The sequence below is a fragment of the Giraffa tippelskirchi genome, chromosome 7 (assembly GCF_054371585.1).
Source record: "Giraffa tippelskirchi isolate mGirTip1 chromosome 7, T2T-mGirTip1v1.2.pri, whole genome shotgun sequence".
Taxonomy (NCBI): domain Eukaryota; kingdom Metazoa; phylum Chordata; class Mammalia; order Artiodactyla; family Giraffidae; genus Giraffa; species Giraffa tippelskirchi.
In genome coordinates, this window is record NC_137281.1 from 87,883,557 (window position 1) to 87,904,717 (window position 21,161).

The 21,161-nt window shown below is 43.1% G+C and overlaps 1 protein-coding gene across 2 annotated transcripts in view; it reads left to right on the plus strand.

Annotated features, from left to right (window-relative positions):
* The first annotated feature begins 5,541 nt into the window (after positions 1-5,541).
* The window catches only part of SLC7A8 (solute carrier family 7 member 8), a 50,108-nt gene continuing 34,488 nt past the window's right edge, over positions 5,542-21,161 (plus strand). Inside the window, exons 1-3 of one of the 2 annotated variants that reach the window (XR_014058653.1) lie at positions 5,542-6,196; positions 6,607-6,790; positions 20,517-20,721. Coding sequence is in view for 1 of the 2 variants with exons in the window: in XM_081506615.1 (XP_081362741.1) it covers positions 6,649-6,790; positions 20,517-20,721 (347 nt within the window). In the remaining variant the exon portion in view is untranslated. Of the gene's footprint in view, positions 6,791-20,516; positions 20,722-21,161 lie in introns of both variants that reach the window. The other variant, XM_081506615.1, reaches the window with a different exon arrangement.

Consider the following 21,161-nt stretch of genomic DNA (forward strand, 5'->3'; position numbering starts at 1 on the left):
AGGACTTCAGACCTGACTCTAACTAGGTGGCATGGGCAGCCTTTGGAGGATTCTGAGCAGGGGAGAGATATCACTTGACTTATGATTATAAAGGAGCATTCTGGTTGCTCTGTTAAGAATGATGTATAGGAGGACAGTTTAGGAGAACAAGTGTCTGAAACAGAGAGCCTAACTAGGAAATGACTGAAACAGTCCAGGTGAGAGCTGGTGAGAAAGTCATAAAGGTCATAATGAATTAGGGTAATAGCAGTGAAGATGGTAAAGTGAAAGTGAGAGAAAGTGAAGTCGCTCAGTCACGTCCGACTCTTTGCGATCCCATGGACTGTAGTCTACCAGGCTTCTCTGTCCATGGGATTTTCCAGGCAAGAGTACTGGAGTGAGTTCCATTTCCTTCTCCAGGGGATCTTCCCGACCCAAGGATTGAACCCAGGTCTCCTGCACTGCAGGCAGATGCTTTACCCTCTGAACCACAAGCCAAAATGGTAAGAAATAAGTCATTTCTCAGTAAGTTTAAATTGACAGCTAATAGAATTGGCTGATAAACCAGATGTAGAGTAAAAGATAAGAGACAAGGTAAGTCAAGGTTAACTCCAAGATGTTCGGCCTGACCAAGAAGTGCCATTTATTAAAGTGAGGAATATTAGAGGAAGAGCAGGTTTGAAGTAATTGGGCATGTTAAGTTTGAGATGCCTATTATACACATATCCAAGAAAGACATCAAGTAGATAGATAGCTAATTCCAGAGTTTCTGGGAGAGATGAGGGCTGGATCTATAAATTTGGGAAATATCAGTGTGTAGATGCTACTGAAAGGTGAATGAGAACACCCAGGTAGTGAGGGAAGATAGAGAAGAAGAGAGATTGGGAAGAGAAAAGGATCCAGCTGAGGAGCCTAAGAGGCCAATGAGGTAGAGGAAAGCCAGAAGAGTGGATCCCAGGAGCCAGGGCTGCTGTGGATCAGTAGGCTGAAGACTGAGAAATGCCAACTAGATTGGACTCTGTGGTGGCTATCAGTGACCTTGACAGATGGCTTCATCATGTGGATAAGGACAAAAGCTTAAGGGTAGTGGACTCAAGCATGAATGGGGGTGAAGAAGAGAAAACAGGGGAGCAGAGAAGTGGAGTGGCAGCTGAAGAGGGAAGTCAAGTCAAGGGAGGTTCTGTTAGTTTTGTATTTTTTAAACTGAAGTTATTACAGCACGTTTGCATGCTGATAGGAATGATCCAGGAGAGAGTAAAAAACATGATTCTGGAAAGAGAGGAGTAATTGCAGGAGCAAAATTCCTCAGTGGCTAAGAAAGGACAGAGAAGCTAGTGCACAAGTCAGGGAGATACCCAGGAACACATCACATCCATTTCTACAGGAGAGGTGGTCGAGTATGCAGGGAAAGATACAGGCACCTGGACAGATTTAATGGTTGGAGGACATGGACATTCTCTTCTATTGTCTCACCAGGAAACAATAGGCAAGGATGTCAACTGAAAGTGAGGATCTGGGGGATGGTGTTGGTTTGCAGCAAGCAGGAGATAAATGCAAGAGGCAATGACTACAGGACTGCAGTAGGACTGCTGGGCAGTGTTGAGGGTCTGCTTGAGATATGTGCTCAGTGAGAAATGATCTTTAAGTCAAACTTGGATGGTGTTGTTCCCCTCTTTCCACAATCCAGTACCTCTCCTGGCACTGAGGACTATATCTTGCTACAATTAGTCAGCACATCAGTTCATTGGCTATTATATAATTTATTATTCATTAATGCACATCACCATTCATTCACTGAATCATATTTATTGAGTGCCAGGCACAAGTTAAGGTACTAGGGCTACATCAGTTGAACAAAACAAACCTCTGACCTCAGAGACCTTCCCTTCCATATCTTAAAAGAGCTCTCATCTTTGGTAAATACAACTCCTCAGTGAAAACCAGTGAGGAGGTGGAAGTTCCATATTTAAGTACTCAAAACTAAAGTCACCTAAACCCTAAAAACAACACCAAGGTGCCATGATAGATGTGGCCAGTAAAGGGGTGAAGGACATGCAGTCTGCCTCAGGGAATGCATCTTTCTTTCTTTCCCACTGGTGCTGGGCTAGTTCCATGGAAAGCAGCCAAGTGCAGCAGACAGAAGAGTAATATGCTGGAATTTTTATCTCTAGTGTCAGAGCAAGGATTCATCATTATCACCAGAAAAGCATGAATTAATGGACCATCATAACAAAACAGGGTCTGCTCCATCCAAATTCTCAGGACTATATAAACCCCGGAAGATACACGTTCCTTTCAATTTAGAAATAGGTCTGAAAGGCAAACAGAGCATACCCTTGAAAGGGCTTAACTGAGGGCATCTTCTCATTCCACCTTCCTTTTTTCTTACCTGTTTTGGCCTTTTCTTCCTTCCTTCCTTCTTCTTTACTCACTAATTTTCACCTGCTTTCCATTTTTAATGAAACAAAGGCTCTTAGAACCACTAGCTCAGGAAGCCACTGTTTCACTATAGGCTGGTCACTGGGATTCTAGGAAGAAAGCTGGCTTTAACTGAAATCATGGCTGCCTTCTGACTTTGGGCAGGAAGGTACGAGAAAAGTGGATTGGGTGCATGGACTGTGAGTTCCCTCCAGAAAGAGATTTGGATCCTCTTTTAGTGACCTCAGACTTCACAGCTCTGCTACAAAGAACAAGAATAAAATGCTTGTCTAGAAAAAGAAGTCAAAGGAATTCCCTGGTGGTCCAGTGGTCCAGCGGCTTTCACTGCCAAGGCCCAGGTTTGATCCCTGGCCAGGGAACTGAAATCATGAAAGCCATGCAACAAGGCCAAAAAAAAAGTCAGAAATGGAGTGAATGTGCTTTGTGCTCTACTCCTCTGCATTAGCAGTTACTTCTCATCTGTTGTTTTGAAAGGGGAATATTGAAACATGACAGTGTTTTTGTTCCACTATTACACAAGCAGCGTGCCCCCATGCTATATCCCTCTTTGTGCAGTAGATGTCAGTCTCACACAGCTTTTCTCTTCCTAACTACAGATTCCTAAGAAAACTACCCTCTTACCCACCCTTTCCCTGGGTAAAAAGATCAATTTCTTCTCATCTTAAGCATGAAAAACAATAGTAAACAGGGACCCAGTAAACAGTGATTCTGGAAACAGAGTTGTATTAAAGTACCTGGAAAGGACTGTGGGCCTATGGGAGAAGGGGACAAGTAGAGGGGTAGGGGACCTGTGGGTCTCACTGAACAAATATCAGGTGTGATATCAAGGTGGGGCTCTAGCACAGTTATGACATCAACTCAAGAAGATATGGACATGGCCCTGATCAAAGGTCTTCGTCTCCCTCAGGTGGAAGAAGCTGAGGCATCAGCAAGTAGCTGCAGTATCCTGGGAAAAGATCTCAGTGTAAACCATTGATATCCTGTCTGTCCAAAGGTGCCCTATCTTTGTCCTCAGATAAGACATTTCTCTGCGCCTCAGCTTCCTAATTTTTAAAAGAGGAAAAAATAGGGATTTCCCTGGTGGTCCAGTGGCTAGGACTCTGAGCTCCCAATGCAGGGGGCATGGGTTCAATCCCTGGTCAGGGAACTAGATCCCACGTGTGGCAACTAAGAGTTCACATACTACAACTAAAGATTCTGCATGTTGCAACTAAGACCAGGTGCAGCCAAATAAATAAAATAGTTTAAAAAATAAATAAATAAATAAAAGAGGAAAAAATAATAGTCTTGTCAACCCATAGTATGTAATGAGAAAAAAAAATCAAGATGTTGTGCAGAAAACAGTGTGTAGATAATGTATTATTTAAATATAGATAGTAGATTTAAAGTTATAAAGGCAAATGTACATTAGTTATGAATAAAGAAGAATTCAGTGCTTAAAATTGAACCTTCAGTTAATTATTCTTACAGATTTTTCTCAACATATCACAGGAAGACTTTTCTTTCTCTCCTGAGTTCCATGTTAGCCATGTGGAGTTTTGACACACTTAGGATTTATTTCACAAAAAGATCCCAACCTGGAGGGAGCCATATAATATGCATGAATGGTCTTGTGGAGGGAGAAGGGGTGGAGATTGCTTTTCTAGCTTTTACATTGTACTATTAGTAGACAATCAGAAGCCACTTATAAACTTCAAGTGCAAAAGAAATAGAAATATTAATCTTCAACAACCCTTTCTTTCCAATTGGATGTGCTTAATCGCATTCTACGGTTGTATTTTATCCCATTCCTCTCTTAGCTTCTTAGTTCACAAATTGAGATGGCTAAAGCTTACCATATTGTGGCCAGTTAGCTCCAGTTTAGGCAAGAGACCTTGAATTCACCACATTCTTATTTTATCTCATACTAAATCTACACCTTTTGAATTGAAACATTACTGAAAGAATTCATATTTGAGAGCAGACTGTTTCATACCTTGATGTTGAAATTTGAGCAGAAGTTTCAAAATGAGATAATTGATGCTCTCTAATGTTATGAGGAAAAGGCCAAAAGCAATTCAAATTTTTTTCATTTCTCATGACTCATCCCCTCCTATGGAGTTTTGGGCTATATATTCCCTGCCTTGTCTGTTTGTCTGCTCTTTTTGTTAAAAATCCCTTTTGCATCACCACCCCCCACCTTTTTTTTTTTGCTGAGGCTTTCAAATTACTGTATTATAAACTGCAGAAGGAGAAGCAGTTGAACTCTCAACCTTTGAAACCTCTGAATACTTGCTGAGTGGTCAAGGGGAGAAGTGGAAAAGATTGTTGATTGGACTTTACCCCATTTGAAAAAGACCTTCCTACAACAGCTCAACCGTCCCCACTTTAAAGAATTAAGTATTTACTTTTCTTAAAATCCAAAATCCTTTGGAAATTTCTGCAGAAAGTGAGGCCAAATTTCCACACTTAGCGTCAACTTGGGAACTTTCTTTTTTAGACCCACTTTAAACTCAAGTGCTTTTGCATAATGTATGTAACACATATTCAAAATAATTTCATTTTAGATTTATAGTTTTGTCTCCTATATTGCTTTCTGCTGTTTTTTCAGAGTACTTTGCAATTATAAATAGACGTCATTGCTCTCACCTAAGGCAGGAGTTTCTGGGTAAAATTCTTCACAGAAGACAAGATACAATATTAATATGGAAGTAAGTCATCTCTTAACATCAACAATCTGCTTCATGATCAGAGAGGTGCTGATAACTCCCCACCTCCTCTCTGGTCTGCCTTTCTAATAATTTCATTATGCAAAAATATAATATTAGAAGCTATAAAAGGGTCCATTCCACCAGATTTTGTGTCCTTTTTTTCCTGGGACCAGGGTTGAGGTCTTTTTTTTTTTTTTTTTCTGTTTCAGCTAACACTAAATATTAGTAAGAGATGTGATCAGTGAGGCTACCACTTCTTCCTGGTACTTCTGTTTCCACTGTACTCTTCAAGGCTGCTCACAATTATTCTAAATGAACCTCTTTTCCATTAGTCTTAATTCTTTCCATTCCCCTCTCCCACCCCCGATTTCCTCCTATTTTCAGATACTTGAAGATAACGTCCTTACTGCCTTCTCTCCTTTAAATCTTCCAGACATAAATATTTTAATACATTCGCCAGTGTATTTCTGATGGCATTGAAGTGTCTGCACAACCGGTCCCTTATTTATAAAGCCCACGTCTGCTGAATGACCTGTAATGCTATACCAGCTTCTGGACTCTCCCGAACAGTCGACCTGGGAGGATTTTACTTCCACTACTTACAAAGAGAAAGATGGAGACAAGGGAGACGATCGATTACAAAGAGAAATCTTTTCATCCATCTTGTCGAAGACTGTGTGCTGCTATTTACATTGAGCGGGAGGGAGGAGACGGAGGATGGAGAGCGACGCTGGAGGTGGGAGGCGGAGCTAGCTCAGCACTTAAAACCCCTCGTTAAAAGGGAAGCACGTTCGTTTGTGCTAGAGGCACTCTCCTGGAACCACGAGGGATGGGGCGGTCTGTGTCCTGAGGACTGACGGAGATCAGAAAAAGGAAAACAAGCACAAGAAAACAAGCGAGACATAAGAGGACCTCTGGAGAAAGCGGAAGGCAGGAGACGGGAGGGGGAAGGAACCCACGCCAGGTGGAAACAGGACCCGGAGCAAACCGGTCGGGTCCACTGAAAGAGAAGAAAGTACCGGAGGATTGCCTTTTTTTCCTTTCAGTTAATGAAAACGACTTTTATCCTCATAAAAGGCTAAGGGGAGGTAAAGACAATCTCTGTTTTCTTAGGGGGATAGCTGAGGGAAATCCTGACTATCTCTTTGAAGCTCTGAAATAAGCCACTGCCTGGTACACAGTGCAAAACGGTCCTGGTTTCTGAAGAGCTACATCCCTTTCAGGAGAATTCCACCCAGAGTAGCTGGTACAGTTCTATTTTTACATTTAAATGTCTGTGTCTCTCCCCCTGCCCCCATTTTAACAACACTTTCCTTGTTTGTAAGCACAAGTGACAAGAAAGTGTCAAGACGGAATAGGAATATTTTCATCTTTCTCTTTTATCTGCCTGGGTCTTTTATTTTTTTTAAAGAGGGTAGGAGTGGTCCTTATCACGGAAAAGGACGTTTCCATTTGAAAGGCACTCTCTCTAAATATATTTACACCCATATGCATTTAGAAAGAGAGATACCTTTCGGAGGTTGAAATCCTATTGAGAAACATGGAAAAAGGACCCAGGCACCGGAACAACACTGAAAAGAACCACCCAGGTGGGAGCGAGTCGCAGGAGGCTGATTCTGGAGGGGGCGGAGTGGCCCTGAAGAAAGAGATTGGATTGGTCAGTGCTTGTGGTATCATTGTAGGTGAGTCCAATTCCTTTTCCCACCGACCATTCCTCCCCCTCTGGTGGTCCTCTTGTAGAACCTTAATCCCTCAGTCCCCCAGCCCCGCAAAGCACCGTTTCTGCGTCCTGCGCCCTTAGAAAAAGGTTGTCATTCACCTGTGCTAGCACCTACACAAACGGATTAAGTTTGAGAGGTATAGGAAGTGTTGTATATCACACATCTCTTCCCCCAAACCAGTCAGTTCTGTCCAGTGTTTGGGGAATGGAGCACTTAGGGGACACACTCCTGGCTGATGGTCAGTGTTGCCTGCAAGCTTGTTGAAAATATAGGTCTCTGGACTCTACACTGAAAGGCTGATTCCAGTGATTTAACGTAGGACTGGGGAACCTAGATTTTAACAGGCTTTTCTGCAGCCATCTCCTTAACAGGCTGTGGATTGGCTTTCGAGACATATTTAGTAGCTATTTGGTTTTACTTATATGAGACTATGGGTCTAGAGGGTGTGTAATAATAAAAATAGCCACAACAGCAGTATAAGGATGCCTTGCCTTTCTCTAGCTTTTCCATCTTATCCAGCACTTTCTCTTGTGAAGTAGATGTGACAGGGCTGTTATTCCCATTTCATGGGTGAGGAAATAAATTATGGAAGAAAAGAAGTGACAGATTGTACCTTTCTGTAATTGTGTAGTTGGCAGCTTCTCTCATTGCTTAGTGGAGTTGTGTAACATCCCTGTCTGTTACCTCCTGGAAGACCCTGTGAGGTTCTCAAGGGAAATGGGAGTAATTAGAATGGGGAGTCCGGCTGAAGGCTTTGAAACTGGGGAGGCTGAGTGTCCCCGAGAGTGCCAGTGCAGGCCACTCCAACCCTCTAACTGCACTCTACCAGGCAGGGGTCCTAAATATGGCCCTGTCTCTAGACAACACATAGTCCTCTTTCCAGAGAGCCCCTGTAGATGGATGTGCAATGGTTCATTACTGCCTTTACTCCAGAGGGTGAGAGTTTCTTCTGCTGTCTTTAGGAGAGGGCCTTACCTTTTCCCCAGAGAAAGGGGTATAGGACAGTCAGGCCAGATCAGTTCGTTCAGACTTCCTATCGAAGGCTTGTAGTGTCCTGATGCCTACAGACCAGTTTCTCTGGATAAGCCCATGGTCCTCATGGTAGCACAGAAGCATTTGGCAACTAAGCAATGCTGACATTGGAGAACACCCTTGACATCAAATAATGTCAGTACAGTATTCAGATAATCCTCTTCACCTCTGCACCCAGCCTTCAGTGTTATCTCCACTCAGCTTTCAAAGTGGAATGCTGCTCTATCTAATTCTCTGACTCTGGTAGGTTTCCAGGCATCTACAGTTACAAGTAAGGTAATGTTATTTTAAAATATTATAGTCAAGATTTTAATCTCTCATTGCCTTTTCTCTATCTCACCTTTACTGCAATTGCTCTAAAAAATGAGATCAGCAAAGTACTCAATATGTACAGCACATGCCAATTTAAGGTCTATAAATAGCCCAGAGCTGTTACCTCTTTCACCAATTGACTGAGAGGATTAAGTATTTTCCTCCCTTTGGGAAGATTCTGATTCATACACAGATGTTTACACCCACATGCACACGAGCACAATCAGACCTCCTTCCTGCTTCAGCCTTGCTCACCCACCCCTATATATGTGCAGGTATTCAAGGGTTGAGGATATTTTCCTATATAATGAGCTTGTTTTTGTCTCTTTCTTTAGCATTTTGCTAAGACTGTGAAGAAATGGGAGTGTCCAGGTGTAAGAGCTATGGCTTTTAGTTGGGTGAATGCTACTAATGATTTGTCCACAACCTCATGGATAGCACTTCAGTGTAAGAATAGTCCCAGTGCTCCTATCGGTATTGTAGCAAGAAGAATAATAACTCTGGTATTCCATGGTGAAAAGAGGCCCCAAATATGTGATTTCAGAGAAATCAGGGTATTATTCCAAAGTGCAAGAATCCTTGTAGAGTTAATAGTCATGATTGTATCTACATTTAAGCTGAGACACACATTTCCCCTTTAGGGTGTTGTGGGGGTGAAATCCTTTCCACTTCCCCTGCCCTGTGGCTGTTGATTTACAAATGTGCTGAGTAGCTGCCCTGTCCTCTAGAGGGGTTTCCGAGTAGATGACAGTGATTCAGGTTTTTTCAAGACCAAATGCAAAAATAGAAATGGCATTCTGCACACGAAATTCAGTGATCTAGTGTTCAGTGTCAACACTGTGGAAGAAAGAATTTGAAGGTATAAAGAGAAAGGAAATTTCCTAAGTGAATTAGATCACGAGGTATGGAAAAATAGCAACTGCCCCAAATTGATCTCATATCCAGTTAACTTAGGGATAAGTTAAACTGTGTTTCATAAAACGTTATAAAAGTTTCATTCACAGTCAGCATCAATGATTTAAAACAGGAATAATAAGGACTTCCCTGGTGGTCTAGTGGTTAAGAATCCGTCTGCCAATGCAGGGGTTATGGGTTCGATCCCTGGTCTGAGAAGATCCCATATACCTCAGGGCAGTTAAGCCTGTGCGCCACAACTACTGAAGCCAGAGCACCTAGAGCCTGTGCTCTGCAACAAGAGAAACCACGACAATGAGAAGCCAGTGCATCACGTGGAAGAGTGGCTTCCAGTCACCACAGCCTAGAGTATGCCCATTCATAGCAACAAAGACCCAGTCCAGCCATAAAGAAATAAATATCAGTTTTAAAATAAAATAAGAATAACAAGATGGTTGGTGTTACAGAAATATAAAATGAATCAATAGAAGATGCATGCTCTAGAATTATCTATAATCTGATCGGAGAGATAAGTTTTATATGCATTAGACAAAGAACATTGGAAATTTATGATACGGTTGAGTTACTTAAGGAGGAAAAAGTTAGGTGAATGATGAGAAGCACAAAGAAAGAGAAGTTCTCGCTGAGAACTAGATTAAGAAGCCTCTTGAAGGACATGGAAAAAGAGAGAATAGAGAAGATAATTCTGGGAGATTTGGTAGGTAGAAGGACAACAACTAAACTGTTATTTCCTTGAGCAAAAAATGTGTTGTATATATCTCTGAATCTTTAGTGCTTAGCAGAGTCCCTGACTTGAAATTTCTTCAAATGATTGTTGAATTTAATTGACCGTTTGACAAAAATGTGAAGACAATAGTAATAAAGTGTTTATTTGAATGGCTGTTGGGAACATGACCTGAAAATCTTTTAAGCTAGGAATAGTTTCATCAGCTTGGAAATGAGGTGGTTCAGTTTTAACTTTTAACTTCACCTTTGCCCTAATTTAACCACATATTTGGCCAAAGAAACCTGTTGGCAATAGGTGAACTTAGATTTCTCCATGAATGTGGAGTCCCCCTCAAAATCTAAAGAAAGTATGAAGGAGCCACAAAATTCATTAATTAATGCTATCAAAGCTACTGTTATTATTAAAAATGTATTATATGCCAGACACTTGTCCAATTGCCAAACATACTTTTTTAAAAAAATATTTATTTATTTATCTGGCTGTACCTGGTCTTAGTTACAGCACATGGAATCTGGTTCCCTGGTTCCCTGGACAGGGATCAAACCTGGGCCCCTGCATTGAGAGCATGAAGTTTTAGCCACTGGACAACCAGGGAAGTCCCACATGGTCTTATTTATCCCTCACAATAATCCCATGTGGTAGGCACTTCTTAGCCCTTCCTCCACACAAGGAAATAGAGGCTCAGAGAGACAAGAAACTTGGTGAGGGTCACACAGCTGAAAAGTATTAAAGATTCAGACCTACAGCTTGTCTAAATCCTAAATCAAAGTCATAAGCATTATTCTCTACTCTCAATTGTCATGTCCTGAAAGAGGTGTTTGCCTTCAGATCCTGTGCAGAGGTCCTTATTTGTTTTTATAGACAAAGCACTCAGTGTTGTGTTCCCTGCAAGGAAGTGTCCCAATGTAAACAAGATCTGAGCAATCAGTTGAGAGTAGAAGAAGTACCGGTACAGCTGCAGGAAGACTTTGGTAGGGGGGCTTGGAGCCTGAGGTGTGCTGGCTCCACTACTGCAGGATGTGGTCAGCACAGACCACGCTTCCATTGACTCTCCCACATGCTCACTCTTCCTGTTTGGACCAGCATGCTCTACTGGAAAAACCATAGCTTTACATAAACTCTTTATATATATTACCTTATTTAATCCTGACCACAATTCTGTGGAAATAGATATTATAACTCTGTTTTAAACATGGGGAAATGGAGTTACAGACCCTGGAGGACTGACTACTGAGATCTTCTGACTCCAGAGTCAAAGCTCTTAGCCATTCCCTGTTTCTAATAGGTAACCAAGAGAGGAGGGAGGGAGGCTGGTGTGTTTTGTGTGGTAGGGGAGTGGGCCATGCAGGACCATAGCCCTGATATTGGAGTTGGGAAAGGACATGGGTATCTGATATTGGAAAAGTTGGGGGAAAACTTTTTTAAAAGGCCGTTTGTCAACAAAGAAGTATACTATAGGTATAACCATACTGAAATGGCACTGGGCTGATTTGGAAATATTTCAGGTCCAAAAGATTTTCAGACCCATGTATTTTTACACCATTTTAGAAGATTTTACATTTTAGTCTCTGATTTAATGTATTAGCTTTCTAATCCCCCAAATGTCTATTGGGTATTAACCAGAGGGCTGGAGTGTGAAAATTCTTCTCAAATTTGTACTTCAGTTATTTTTTTTTTCAACATGGGAGGGATTAGGATTTGGTTCATTCAGGATGAAAACATGTTTAAAACGCTCATTGTTCTCAAAGAAAACTTTGAGTCAGAAGCCAAGTAGGATACTTTTCAAAACAAACACATCTTGGTAAACAGAGAGGTTATACTCAGTGGTGTAATAATAAGTAGCTACCATTTACTGAGCACTACCACATACCAGATCAGTGCTTTATGAGTATTCTCATCTAAGCCCATGAAATAAGTACTGTTACGGAAAGGGTGGAATTGAATGAATAAACAACTGGCAGTGGCAGAGCTAGGATTCCCACCCAAGTCATTGAACTCTGAAGCCGCTGGGCTTAATCAAAATGCTCCACAGGGTGGCTGGAACCAGGGATCCTGTTGCTTCCTACCTCTAGGAACCAGGGAGCTCAAGGAGTAATCTAGTTGAGGCAGGGCTGCTGGCAGGGCTACAATATGCTCTCTCAAAGAGCAGAGTTATGCAGAATAAATGACTAGCAGGAGACACTTAGGGTTGGGGAAAGAAAATAGAAACCCAGCAGGTAAAAAAGATGTCCAAAGAAACAGAATCAAACAACCCATTCTATCTAGAAAAGCAACAACAACAACAAAAACACCCTGTACCCAGATCAGATGACCTTCTCAGAGAGGCCAGCACCACATATACCACTTTTTCTGAATTAAATTGGCTTATTGAAGTGGCATGGCAGTATTGGCATACTGGGTGAGACTTTCAAGTTGCCCAGATACCAAGGTTTTTAGCAGCAGAGCTGCCTACCAAGAAAGCCTTAGGAGTCTGTTGTTGCTCTTGTTGTTTGTTGTTATTTTTTTGTTTGTTTAGTTGTTTATTTTTGGCCACACTAGGTCTTCATTGCTTCGTGCTGACTTTCTCCAGTTGCAGTGAGCGAGAGCTTGCTATTGCAGTGGCTTCTCTTATTGCAGAGCATGGGCTCTAGAACATGAGAGTTTCAGTAGCTGTGGTGTACGGGCTTAGTTGCATGTGGAATCTTCCCAGACCAGGGATTGAACCTGTGTGTCCTGCATTGGCAGGCAGATTCTTAAACACTGGACCACCAAGGAAGTCCTTGTTTGGTTATTATTGTTTGGAGATGGTGAGAGGGTATCAAAAAAGCAGGAATGACCAAATAACCCAAGAGTAAATCCTGAACTAGCCAAAACAACCAAAAGGAGTTCATCCCTTCTAATTTTTATCTCCCAGCTGAGAGAGTGCAGAGCAAGAAAGACCATGCCTTGTTCCCCTCCCAGAACATGTCTGCAAAGGAGGCCCCCTGGGCTCTTCTCCCTGGAAATCTGTAAATGACAAAGTGTAGGCTGCTCCTTGGCACGAGTATAGGGGCTACTGGTCACAGGATTCTGATCATCCCATATTTTAACATTTAACAAATACTCATTCAGCATCATATGCTAGGCCTTGTGCTAAGCACTGGTGAATTTTATTTCTAAGAAGCCAAATTGTGCCTCAAGTCTATTTTAAGCTGTTTTATTTATAGAATGAATGAAGTCTGAGCTGAAAAGCTTTATCAATCACATCTCATCCTTCATCCATTGTCACGGTCACAACTCTTCACACTGGTTTGCTCCCTGCGGTTAATATCTTCAGCATTACCAGTGATGTCACGTCTGGGGAGAGGGTTTTATAATGTGCCTTGAGATGTTCTGGGCAACCAGCAGCATATTGTGAAGGCCAATTACCCAGGGGGTGTTTTGTTGCTGCAGAATTGTTAGTGTACTTTCCTCACTATGTATAGAGTTTCAAGTTGCCTGTACGTCTGTGAGATTCTAAATGCTTTAGCAGCCTCTTTAGAGTACAATTCTGCATAGCGTGTTTAATCAGCAGCTGATACAGGCAGGTCAGGTTGTCTAGGGATAAGGAGACATTTGCTAAATGGGTCCTGATGCTGGGAGTAGAAAGCATATGATGAATTTTCCCATGATTTGTATCATGTTGTGGACAGGGAGGAACCGTTGTTGATATCAGAAAAGGAAGGGCTTTGGAGATAGTCTTGGGTTTGTAAACTGCTTTCCTATTTACAAGCTTTGTAACCTGGAACAAGTTCATTGGCAATAAAATAGAAATTTCTTGTGAAATATTAACTGGCTGGTATCCAGCAGTTTATATTCAATAAATATTAGTTTCTTTCTCTCCTAAGCTCATCCTCCACCACCCCCACTTCCCTTATCCCCCCCACCCCACCCCCACACTCATTAATTTTGGTTCAAAAACAGATTAGATTGATCCGGTGATGGGAAGAACTGGCCAATTTAGCCCAAGTCTGACCTGTTTATCAAGTAGGCAGTGTTTTTCCTTTTCTCTGTTGACTCGAGTGTATTTACTCATCAGCTTCTTGTGCTTCCCCTCTTCTAATAAGCTTTTTCTGAGCAAGTGACGTTGTCCATCCCTAATATCTTGTCATGTATTGCGGTTGCTTTCATGCAACTTCTGCTCTGCCTGGTGGTGTCAGTTCTGTGTCCACATGCATCATGTCATCACTTCTCCCCACAATTCCCTGAGGACAGGCACTGAGTCTTTCTCATTTTCATATCCTCATGTATTCAGCCTGGCATGGGGAAGTGCGTAGAAAGTATTTGTTGAATAATAGCAGTCAGTATAAGCCATTAGAGATCTGTCTCCCAACAATGTGAATATGCTTTCTCTTGGCCGCCTGTGGGATCTTAGCTCTCCAGCGAGGGATCGAACTTGTGCCCTCTGCAGTGTAAACACAGAGTCTTAACCACTGGACCACCCTGAATATGCTTAACAAACTGAACTTACTGAACTGTACACTTAAAAATGGTTAAGGTGGTAAATTTAGTGTTGCATTTGAAAAAAAAGTTTTAGCTTAAAAATGAGTTATTCCCATAAACAACAAATTTTTACATTTACCAAAAAACAAGCAAAACACAAAGCATGCTAAATCTCATCTAAGTTCAAATTTGAAAAAGACTTCAGAAATTAACATTGAGGCTTACCTCAGCCTCAGCACTGTTACATTTTGGGCCAGATATTTTGTTTTGGGGGGCTGTCCCATGCAGTATCACTGGCCTCTATCCACTAGATGCCAGTAGCACCCCCTCACCAGCTGTGAGGACCAAAAATGTCTCTAGACACTGCCAATTGTCCCGTGAAGCTGGGGAGATGGTGCAAAATTGTCCCTGGGGATGAGAATCGCTGAGGTGGACAAAGCCACTCACTGTTGTTGCCTGGTTTCCCAATCAGACAGGGAGACACTGGACACCTGCTGTGAATCTTTAATGGGCATTTTTGAGGGCTCAGCAGTCTTAGCCCCTCAGGCCAGGATGCCTGTCTTTCAGTGACTGGTGGGTGGTGGTTGGCTCCATCTATTATGTTAAAAGTCTCTGTGTGAACTAGTGCTTCCCAATTACGTTTTAAAGCAAGAATGTAGAGTGGGTGCTCAATAAATACTCTTTGAGATGCAGTTACCTGTTGGCCGCCCACCTGAAGCATCTAAAAATTATACCTAGACAAGTAAACAGATGCTCAGAGAATGCTTCATGGCCCTGGCCCTGCAGTGCTATTTCAGAGCCAAACCTCCAAGGCGAGACCATTATTGTTATCTTCTAGAGACTGTCTCTACCCCTACTATTGTAAATCCTAGCAACTCCTTATATTTGTGATCATTCATCAGATTATAAAGTGCTTCCATGCATGTATGTTCGCCTTTGATCCCCACAACAACCCTGTGAGGTAGGCAAGGCAGGAGCAAGTATTCCTATTCAGCAGGTGTAGGGACGCTAAGAAAAATTCAGGCCACTCAGCTTGTGAGTGGCAAAGCAAGGACTCAGTGGCTCCTCTGACTCTTAGGTCTAGCACCCGTTTCATTCTTCAGCAAGGAATCTAAACCAGCAGAGTCCTAACGTTCCTCCCACATCTCGGTTCCACAAGAGATGGCAATTCCGCAGGGCATGTTTTGGAGTCCTGACCTGCCATCACCCTGAGGTGGCTGTTTGTACAGTCCTGATGGAAAGTGGAGACAGGATGAGAGGCATGGTGAGCTTTCAGGCCTGCTGTGAGGATCAAAGCCTGGCCTCAATGTGTCCACCCCACTTCCATGCTGTTCTCACAGTCCTGAAAATCCTGAGACCCTTCCAACCATTTTGAGGGAGAAGCACAAAGAAGGTTCACCCTGGCTATGTCTGGACATCACGGAAATGGACAGAACCTCCAAGGTCCAGGAGAAGCTCTGGCTAGATTCCAAGACTAGCAGTGAGTCAGTAGGGAAGGCCGAAGCCTTTTGGACCTGAGGGTTTGTTGGACAGTAGAAATCTGTAATTCCATGCCCTAGGACATTCTGTGATGGCTGCAGCATTCTAGCGTGGACAGGCCTGGAAGTGAGGAAGGCCTTAATAAGAATCACATGGGTATTGGCCCACAGGTGGAAGTCAGCGATTGTTCATGGCCAATGTGGATTTTCTTCATTCCAGCAGTTTTTCTAGTGATGACTTGCCCACTGATACAACTTGGCGCCTTCTTAATGGAGTGGTTCACTTGGCTTTTCTTTGACAGAACAAGCCAAGCTGGACCTCATTGTCCAGGCATCCTAGGGCCCATTTTTCACTAGAGAAGATCTTTGTGATAAGATGGTTATTTCCCTAATTGGGGTCGATGAAAGAGAGGATTGAAAACCCAACTGACCTCCAGTACCTTGGCTCTACCAGACGGGTTGGGCATCTTATTCTCGAGTGGCTTTGTAGATGATGAGTCTAAGAGTAAAACAATGGAGAAAAAAAATTCCTGCTGTAATCAACTTTCTTCCAACCTCTCATCAAGAAAGGTTCATAGTCAAAGGTAGAAAAGGCCTTACCCAGTTCTCCTTTTTCAAAGCCATTCCAGAAAAGCCTCACTTGAAAAGTGTAAGAGCCCTGCAGTTAAGGTATGTGTTGTATAATTTCTCGAGGAGAGGCAGCTCAGAATAGGAGGAACCTCTGGGCCAGGAGTCCAAGGACATGGCCTCTCATCCAGGCCTTGCTACCTAATGCAGTATGTGACTTTGATCATGGCTCTTCGCCTCTCTGAACCTCAGTCTTCACAAAGGTAAATAGTGATGAGAGTGCCTGACCTGTGCACCCAAGAAAGGAGTTGTGAGAATCAAGTAAGGTAATGTGCATGAATCTTTTGTAACTCATCGCTAAAGGTGGTATTGCAACAGAAGGAAAGAATCAGATCTGTGTTCCAGTTCTTTAATAAGCAACTTCTGTGAACCTTTCTCATTGTCTATAGGGTGGAGCATGTAAAACTGACAATTTTCAGAGAAAAGCTTGAGGCTATGATGGTGACTGCTAATTTACCCTGTGATTTAAGCAAATAACCACCTCTCTGCATCTCAGGTTCTTCATCTGTAAAATAGGGAAAATAATACCTCCTTCATTTTCTCCATTTGGAAAAATGAGAATAATGGTTGCCCTAGTTTCTTTCCCTATAAAGTAGAGATGGTAATACTAGCCAGTCTACTCTTAGCAGTGGAATAAGTAGGTTGCTTTACTCATTTGCCTACAATACACACTGACATATTTCACAGGTTTTGGAGGTTCCAGATAAACAGATGTATTAAACTGCTTTATGGAGGTAAGTTGTAGATTGACATCAAACATTATTTATTTGATAAATACTTATAGAGTGTTTATTAATACTTTGTGACATTTCACAGGTAAACAATACAGTTTCTGCTCTCATGGAGCTTACAGTCTAGTGAGGGAGATATATATTTATCAAATAATTACACTAAAGATTGTATATAAAAGGCATGACTTTTAAGTAAATGTAGTGTGAGTACTCTTTCGGCTCCAGTACATAGCTGTGCTCTGAGTGACATTCCTCTTCCTGTAGTTGTTCCAGAGGCTGCTAAGGAAGAGGAGACATCTGATTCTGATTTTCTAGGTAGTGGCTTCCTAGAATCAGAGCGAGATGTTCTTCTCCTTCCCATCCCCCAGTTCTCAGTTTTGGTTAACATAATTCAATTTTTTTTTCACTTTTTATTTATTTTTTAAAATTTTATTTTTCACTGTGCATGGGCTGCATGGGCTTTTCTCTAGTGAGACATGGGCTCTGGGGCACGTGGGCTTCAATAGTTTCAGCATGTGGACCCAGTAGTTGCGGTCCTGGGCTCTGGAGCACAGGCTTCACAATTGTGGTGCACAGGCTTAGAGGCATGTGGGATCTTCCTGGATCAGAGATCGAACCCGTATCTCCTTCATTGGCAGGTATATTCTTTTACCACTGAGCCACCAGGGAAGCCCCCAAAATTTTTTGGCTGTGCTGTGAGACATTTGGGATTTTAGTTCCCCAACCAGGGATCAAACCCATACCCCCTGCTGTGGAAGCAGAGAGTCTTAACCACTGGACAGCCAAGAAAGTCTCTATTTTTTTTTCCCCCACTTTTATCTCTGTCATTTTAATTTGGTCAAAATCAAGATGCTTGATGGGGAGAACTCTTGTCCCAGTGCCAAGCCTCACCATCTGCTATAGCAGCTCCATGGAAGGACACTTTATCCAAGAACCAGTGGAGACAGGAAGTGGTCAGACCCCCAAGAAGGGCTGTTGGTCTTGGACCGCCCACCCTCCACCTGGGATGACGGGGTGGGGCACATGCTCTGGAAATGTCAGAGCAAAAGCAGGAGAACCAAAGTGCTCACTCATCTCCACTGGGGTGTTTTCTAAGAACCCTGAAGTAGAACTTGGACTCTCTTCATTACTGAGAAAATGAGATCTTTTCAGTAACATCCACAGCCTTTTCCTGGTCCTGAGAAATTCCTGGCTATCGCCCCACCACCCTTCTCGGCATCTTAAAAACCAAAGTCAAACCCTGTTTTTCTTCCATACTGATTATTTTTTCCAATCCCTTGAGCTAGTTTTATAACCTTCTATTGCTCTCTTCTTGGCTGGCTTTAAAACGCTCTACAGATGACTCTTCTGATAAATTCCTGCCAGGTAAGGAGTTTACTGTTACCTTTCAGCACTATCAGCAACCCGATCTCACATTCACTGTGGCAGGTGAAGGGTCGTTTGACGCTGACCGTCCTAGGATGCTACCAGGAGGCCCTTTAATCTCTGCTGACCCAGCATTCATGCACAGCACACATGGGGGATGAGTTGAGAAGGGGGTTGAGAGGTATCTTCTCATTCCAAGCCTCGGACTTTAAAAAAAAAATACCAAAAAAGGAAAAGCCTTTAAGAGCTGGGGGCACCCGGGATTTCATTTTTCTCTCTCTGTCTGATGTTTAGATCACAAATTTAAACATAAGGGATTGTTTCTTCTTTTAGCTTCACTTCTCTATGTAGCCCTGTTCTGTTGGGATGGCTTAACGCTAGGAGAAAAAAGACCTGTTTGAGACATAAATGGGTGCTGCCTTTGTGTTTCAATCTAGCTGTGGCCCTAGGCTCTCCAATTTGGTATCTCAGTCTCCTGGCTTGTAGCTGCTCTTAGGCTCCTTCTGGCCTCTCCCCTCTCTCGTCGCTCATTTCAAGGAGCAGTTCTTTAGTTTGAAAAGGGGCAGCATATTCTACATACCAAAAGAATGAAATATTACTGCTTTTAGGATGGGAATATTCTCTTCCCCTTTGACTAAAATAACCTGGATGCACAGCCTGGAATTAAAAATTGAATTTTGGTTTAGAAGTGAAAGTTTTCAGGACTGGATTGAGGCTGAGCTGTGATTGAGACCTAAAAGTCAGTTTTTTAAATTTGAGCATAAAATCCCATAGTCTGCCTCTGAATCAACCCAGAACTGGTTCCAGACCACTAAAGAGAGATAGTAGAAATTCAGAACAGTCAAATCCAATTGGCCGCCAGTACTCCAGCTCTGCATTTTGACCTAGATCCATTTAGTGTCTACTTCTTCCCTCAGGCCCTCATTGGTGCAGTGGGGTGGGGCATGAAGAGGAAGAGGGAGCTTTCAAAGCACCTGACCCTTGGACCCTGACCCCTGGAATCATAAGATACGGACAAAGGAGAGCTTGGGAAGAAACATCCCAGGAGCTGCCCCCACAGTCCTGTTCCTCCCCTGCCCCAACACACATCCCAGCAGCCAACATTCAGTCCCTGGGGCCAGCCTCACCTGTCGCAAGCAGACCAGCCCCTTATACACAGAACCGATGTGGATTAGTGGAAAGAACCCTTGGATTAAGCATCAGGAGACTGACTTCTAGATCCAATTTTACCCATCAGTAGCTGTGGAATTTGGAGAAAGCCACTTAACCCCTCTGTGTCTTAGTCTCTTGGTTTGTGAAATAGAAACACCTGCCCTTTCTCCTCCTGAATTCAGTGAAGTTGTTGTGAGAGGCACAGGAAACAATGGAGAGGAATGACCTTTGGAAGAATATAGAGAATATAGGCTTTGCACATATTGCGTCCTGACAAACCACTTCTAAACTACAAGAGCTGTTTTTTTTAGGGTTATTTCATGCTCCTCACCAAGAGTGGGGCTGTTGTGTCGGGTAGAGGCCAGCCTCCAGGAGTGCTGTCCATACTTGTGGGTCTTGGAAACCCCCAGACACAGGGTATGACCACAGTCTGTCCAAAGGTATTACCTTTCAGCTCATTTTTAAAGCTTTCTAACTGCCCATTTGACAGCTCTTCCTTTTCCAGCCAGCCTTAAGTAAGGCATTCGTCACCACACTGGTTAGACTACATTTGGCCCAGTAGAAGCGCCCTGGAAGTTCAATTGGCACCACCATTTACTACTGTGTAGACTTAGGCAATGCACTTTTCTCTGTAAAATGGGAGAAATGATATCTGACTCCATCGGCTTGTCCTGACGCTTAACATGACGCATGTAAAATACCTGACAAGTTCCTGATCTCCATGTCCATTGTCTGCTGCTCTTTCCCCTGCTAAGGAGAATTATTGCTAGACATACCTGCCCAGAGGGGATTTGTGCATCCCAAAGGCATTTTGCCTCAGATCAAAGGTGAGAGCACCTCTACCATGCTGGGCCTTGCCAACTATGCTGACTCCCTTGTCTCCCCACTACTCTCGGTGCCTTTCACAGGGAACATCATTGGCTCTGGAATCTTCGTCTCGCCTAAAGGTGTGCTAGAGAATGCTGGCTCTGTGGGCCTGGCTCTCATCATCTGGATCGTGACAGGCCTCATCACAGCTGTGGGAGCCCTGTGCTATGCTGAGCTTGGGGTCACCATCCCCAAATCTGGAGGTGACTACTCCTATGTCAAAGACATCTTTGGAGGCCTGGCTGGGTAAGAGAATACTGGGGGTACTAAGTGGTCTGGGAAGCCAAGGCCAGGGCTGTTCAGTGTGCTGAGGAGAGTGCGAGCTGGGAGTTCCTCCACGTCATGGTTGCCAGTTCAGCCTGTGTCCCCTTGATCCCCCTCAGAGTGGCAGAGGAACCAGGCTGTAGTTTTAATCTCTGTTTAGGGTTTTTGTTTGTCCTGTTTTGCTGCACCTTGTGGCTTGTGGGATCTCAGTTCCCAGACCAGGGATCGAACCTGGGCCCTTGGCAGTGAAAGTGTAGAGTCCTAACCACTGAATCACCAGGGAATTCCCTTAATCTCTGTTGACCTTGGAGAGCAAGATTCTATGAGTGAGAACAAGTAGAACTAAATGACAACTCTGAGCGGAGATGCCCAGGGAAAGCACATCACAAAAACAAAGCCCTTTTATCCTAAAAAATAAGTGA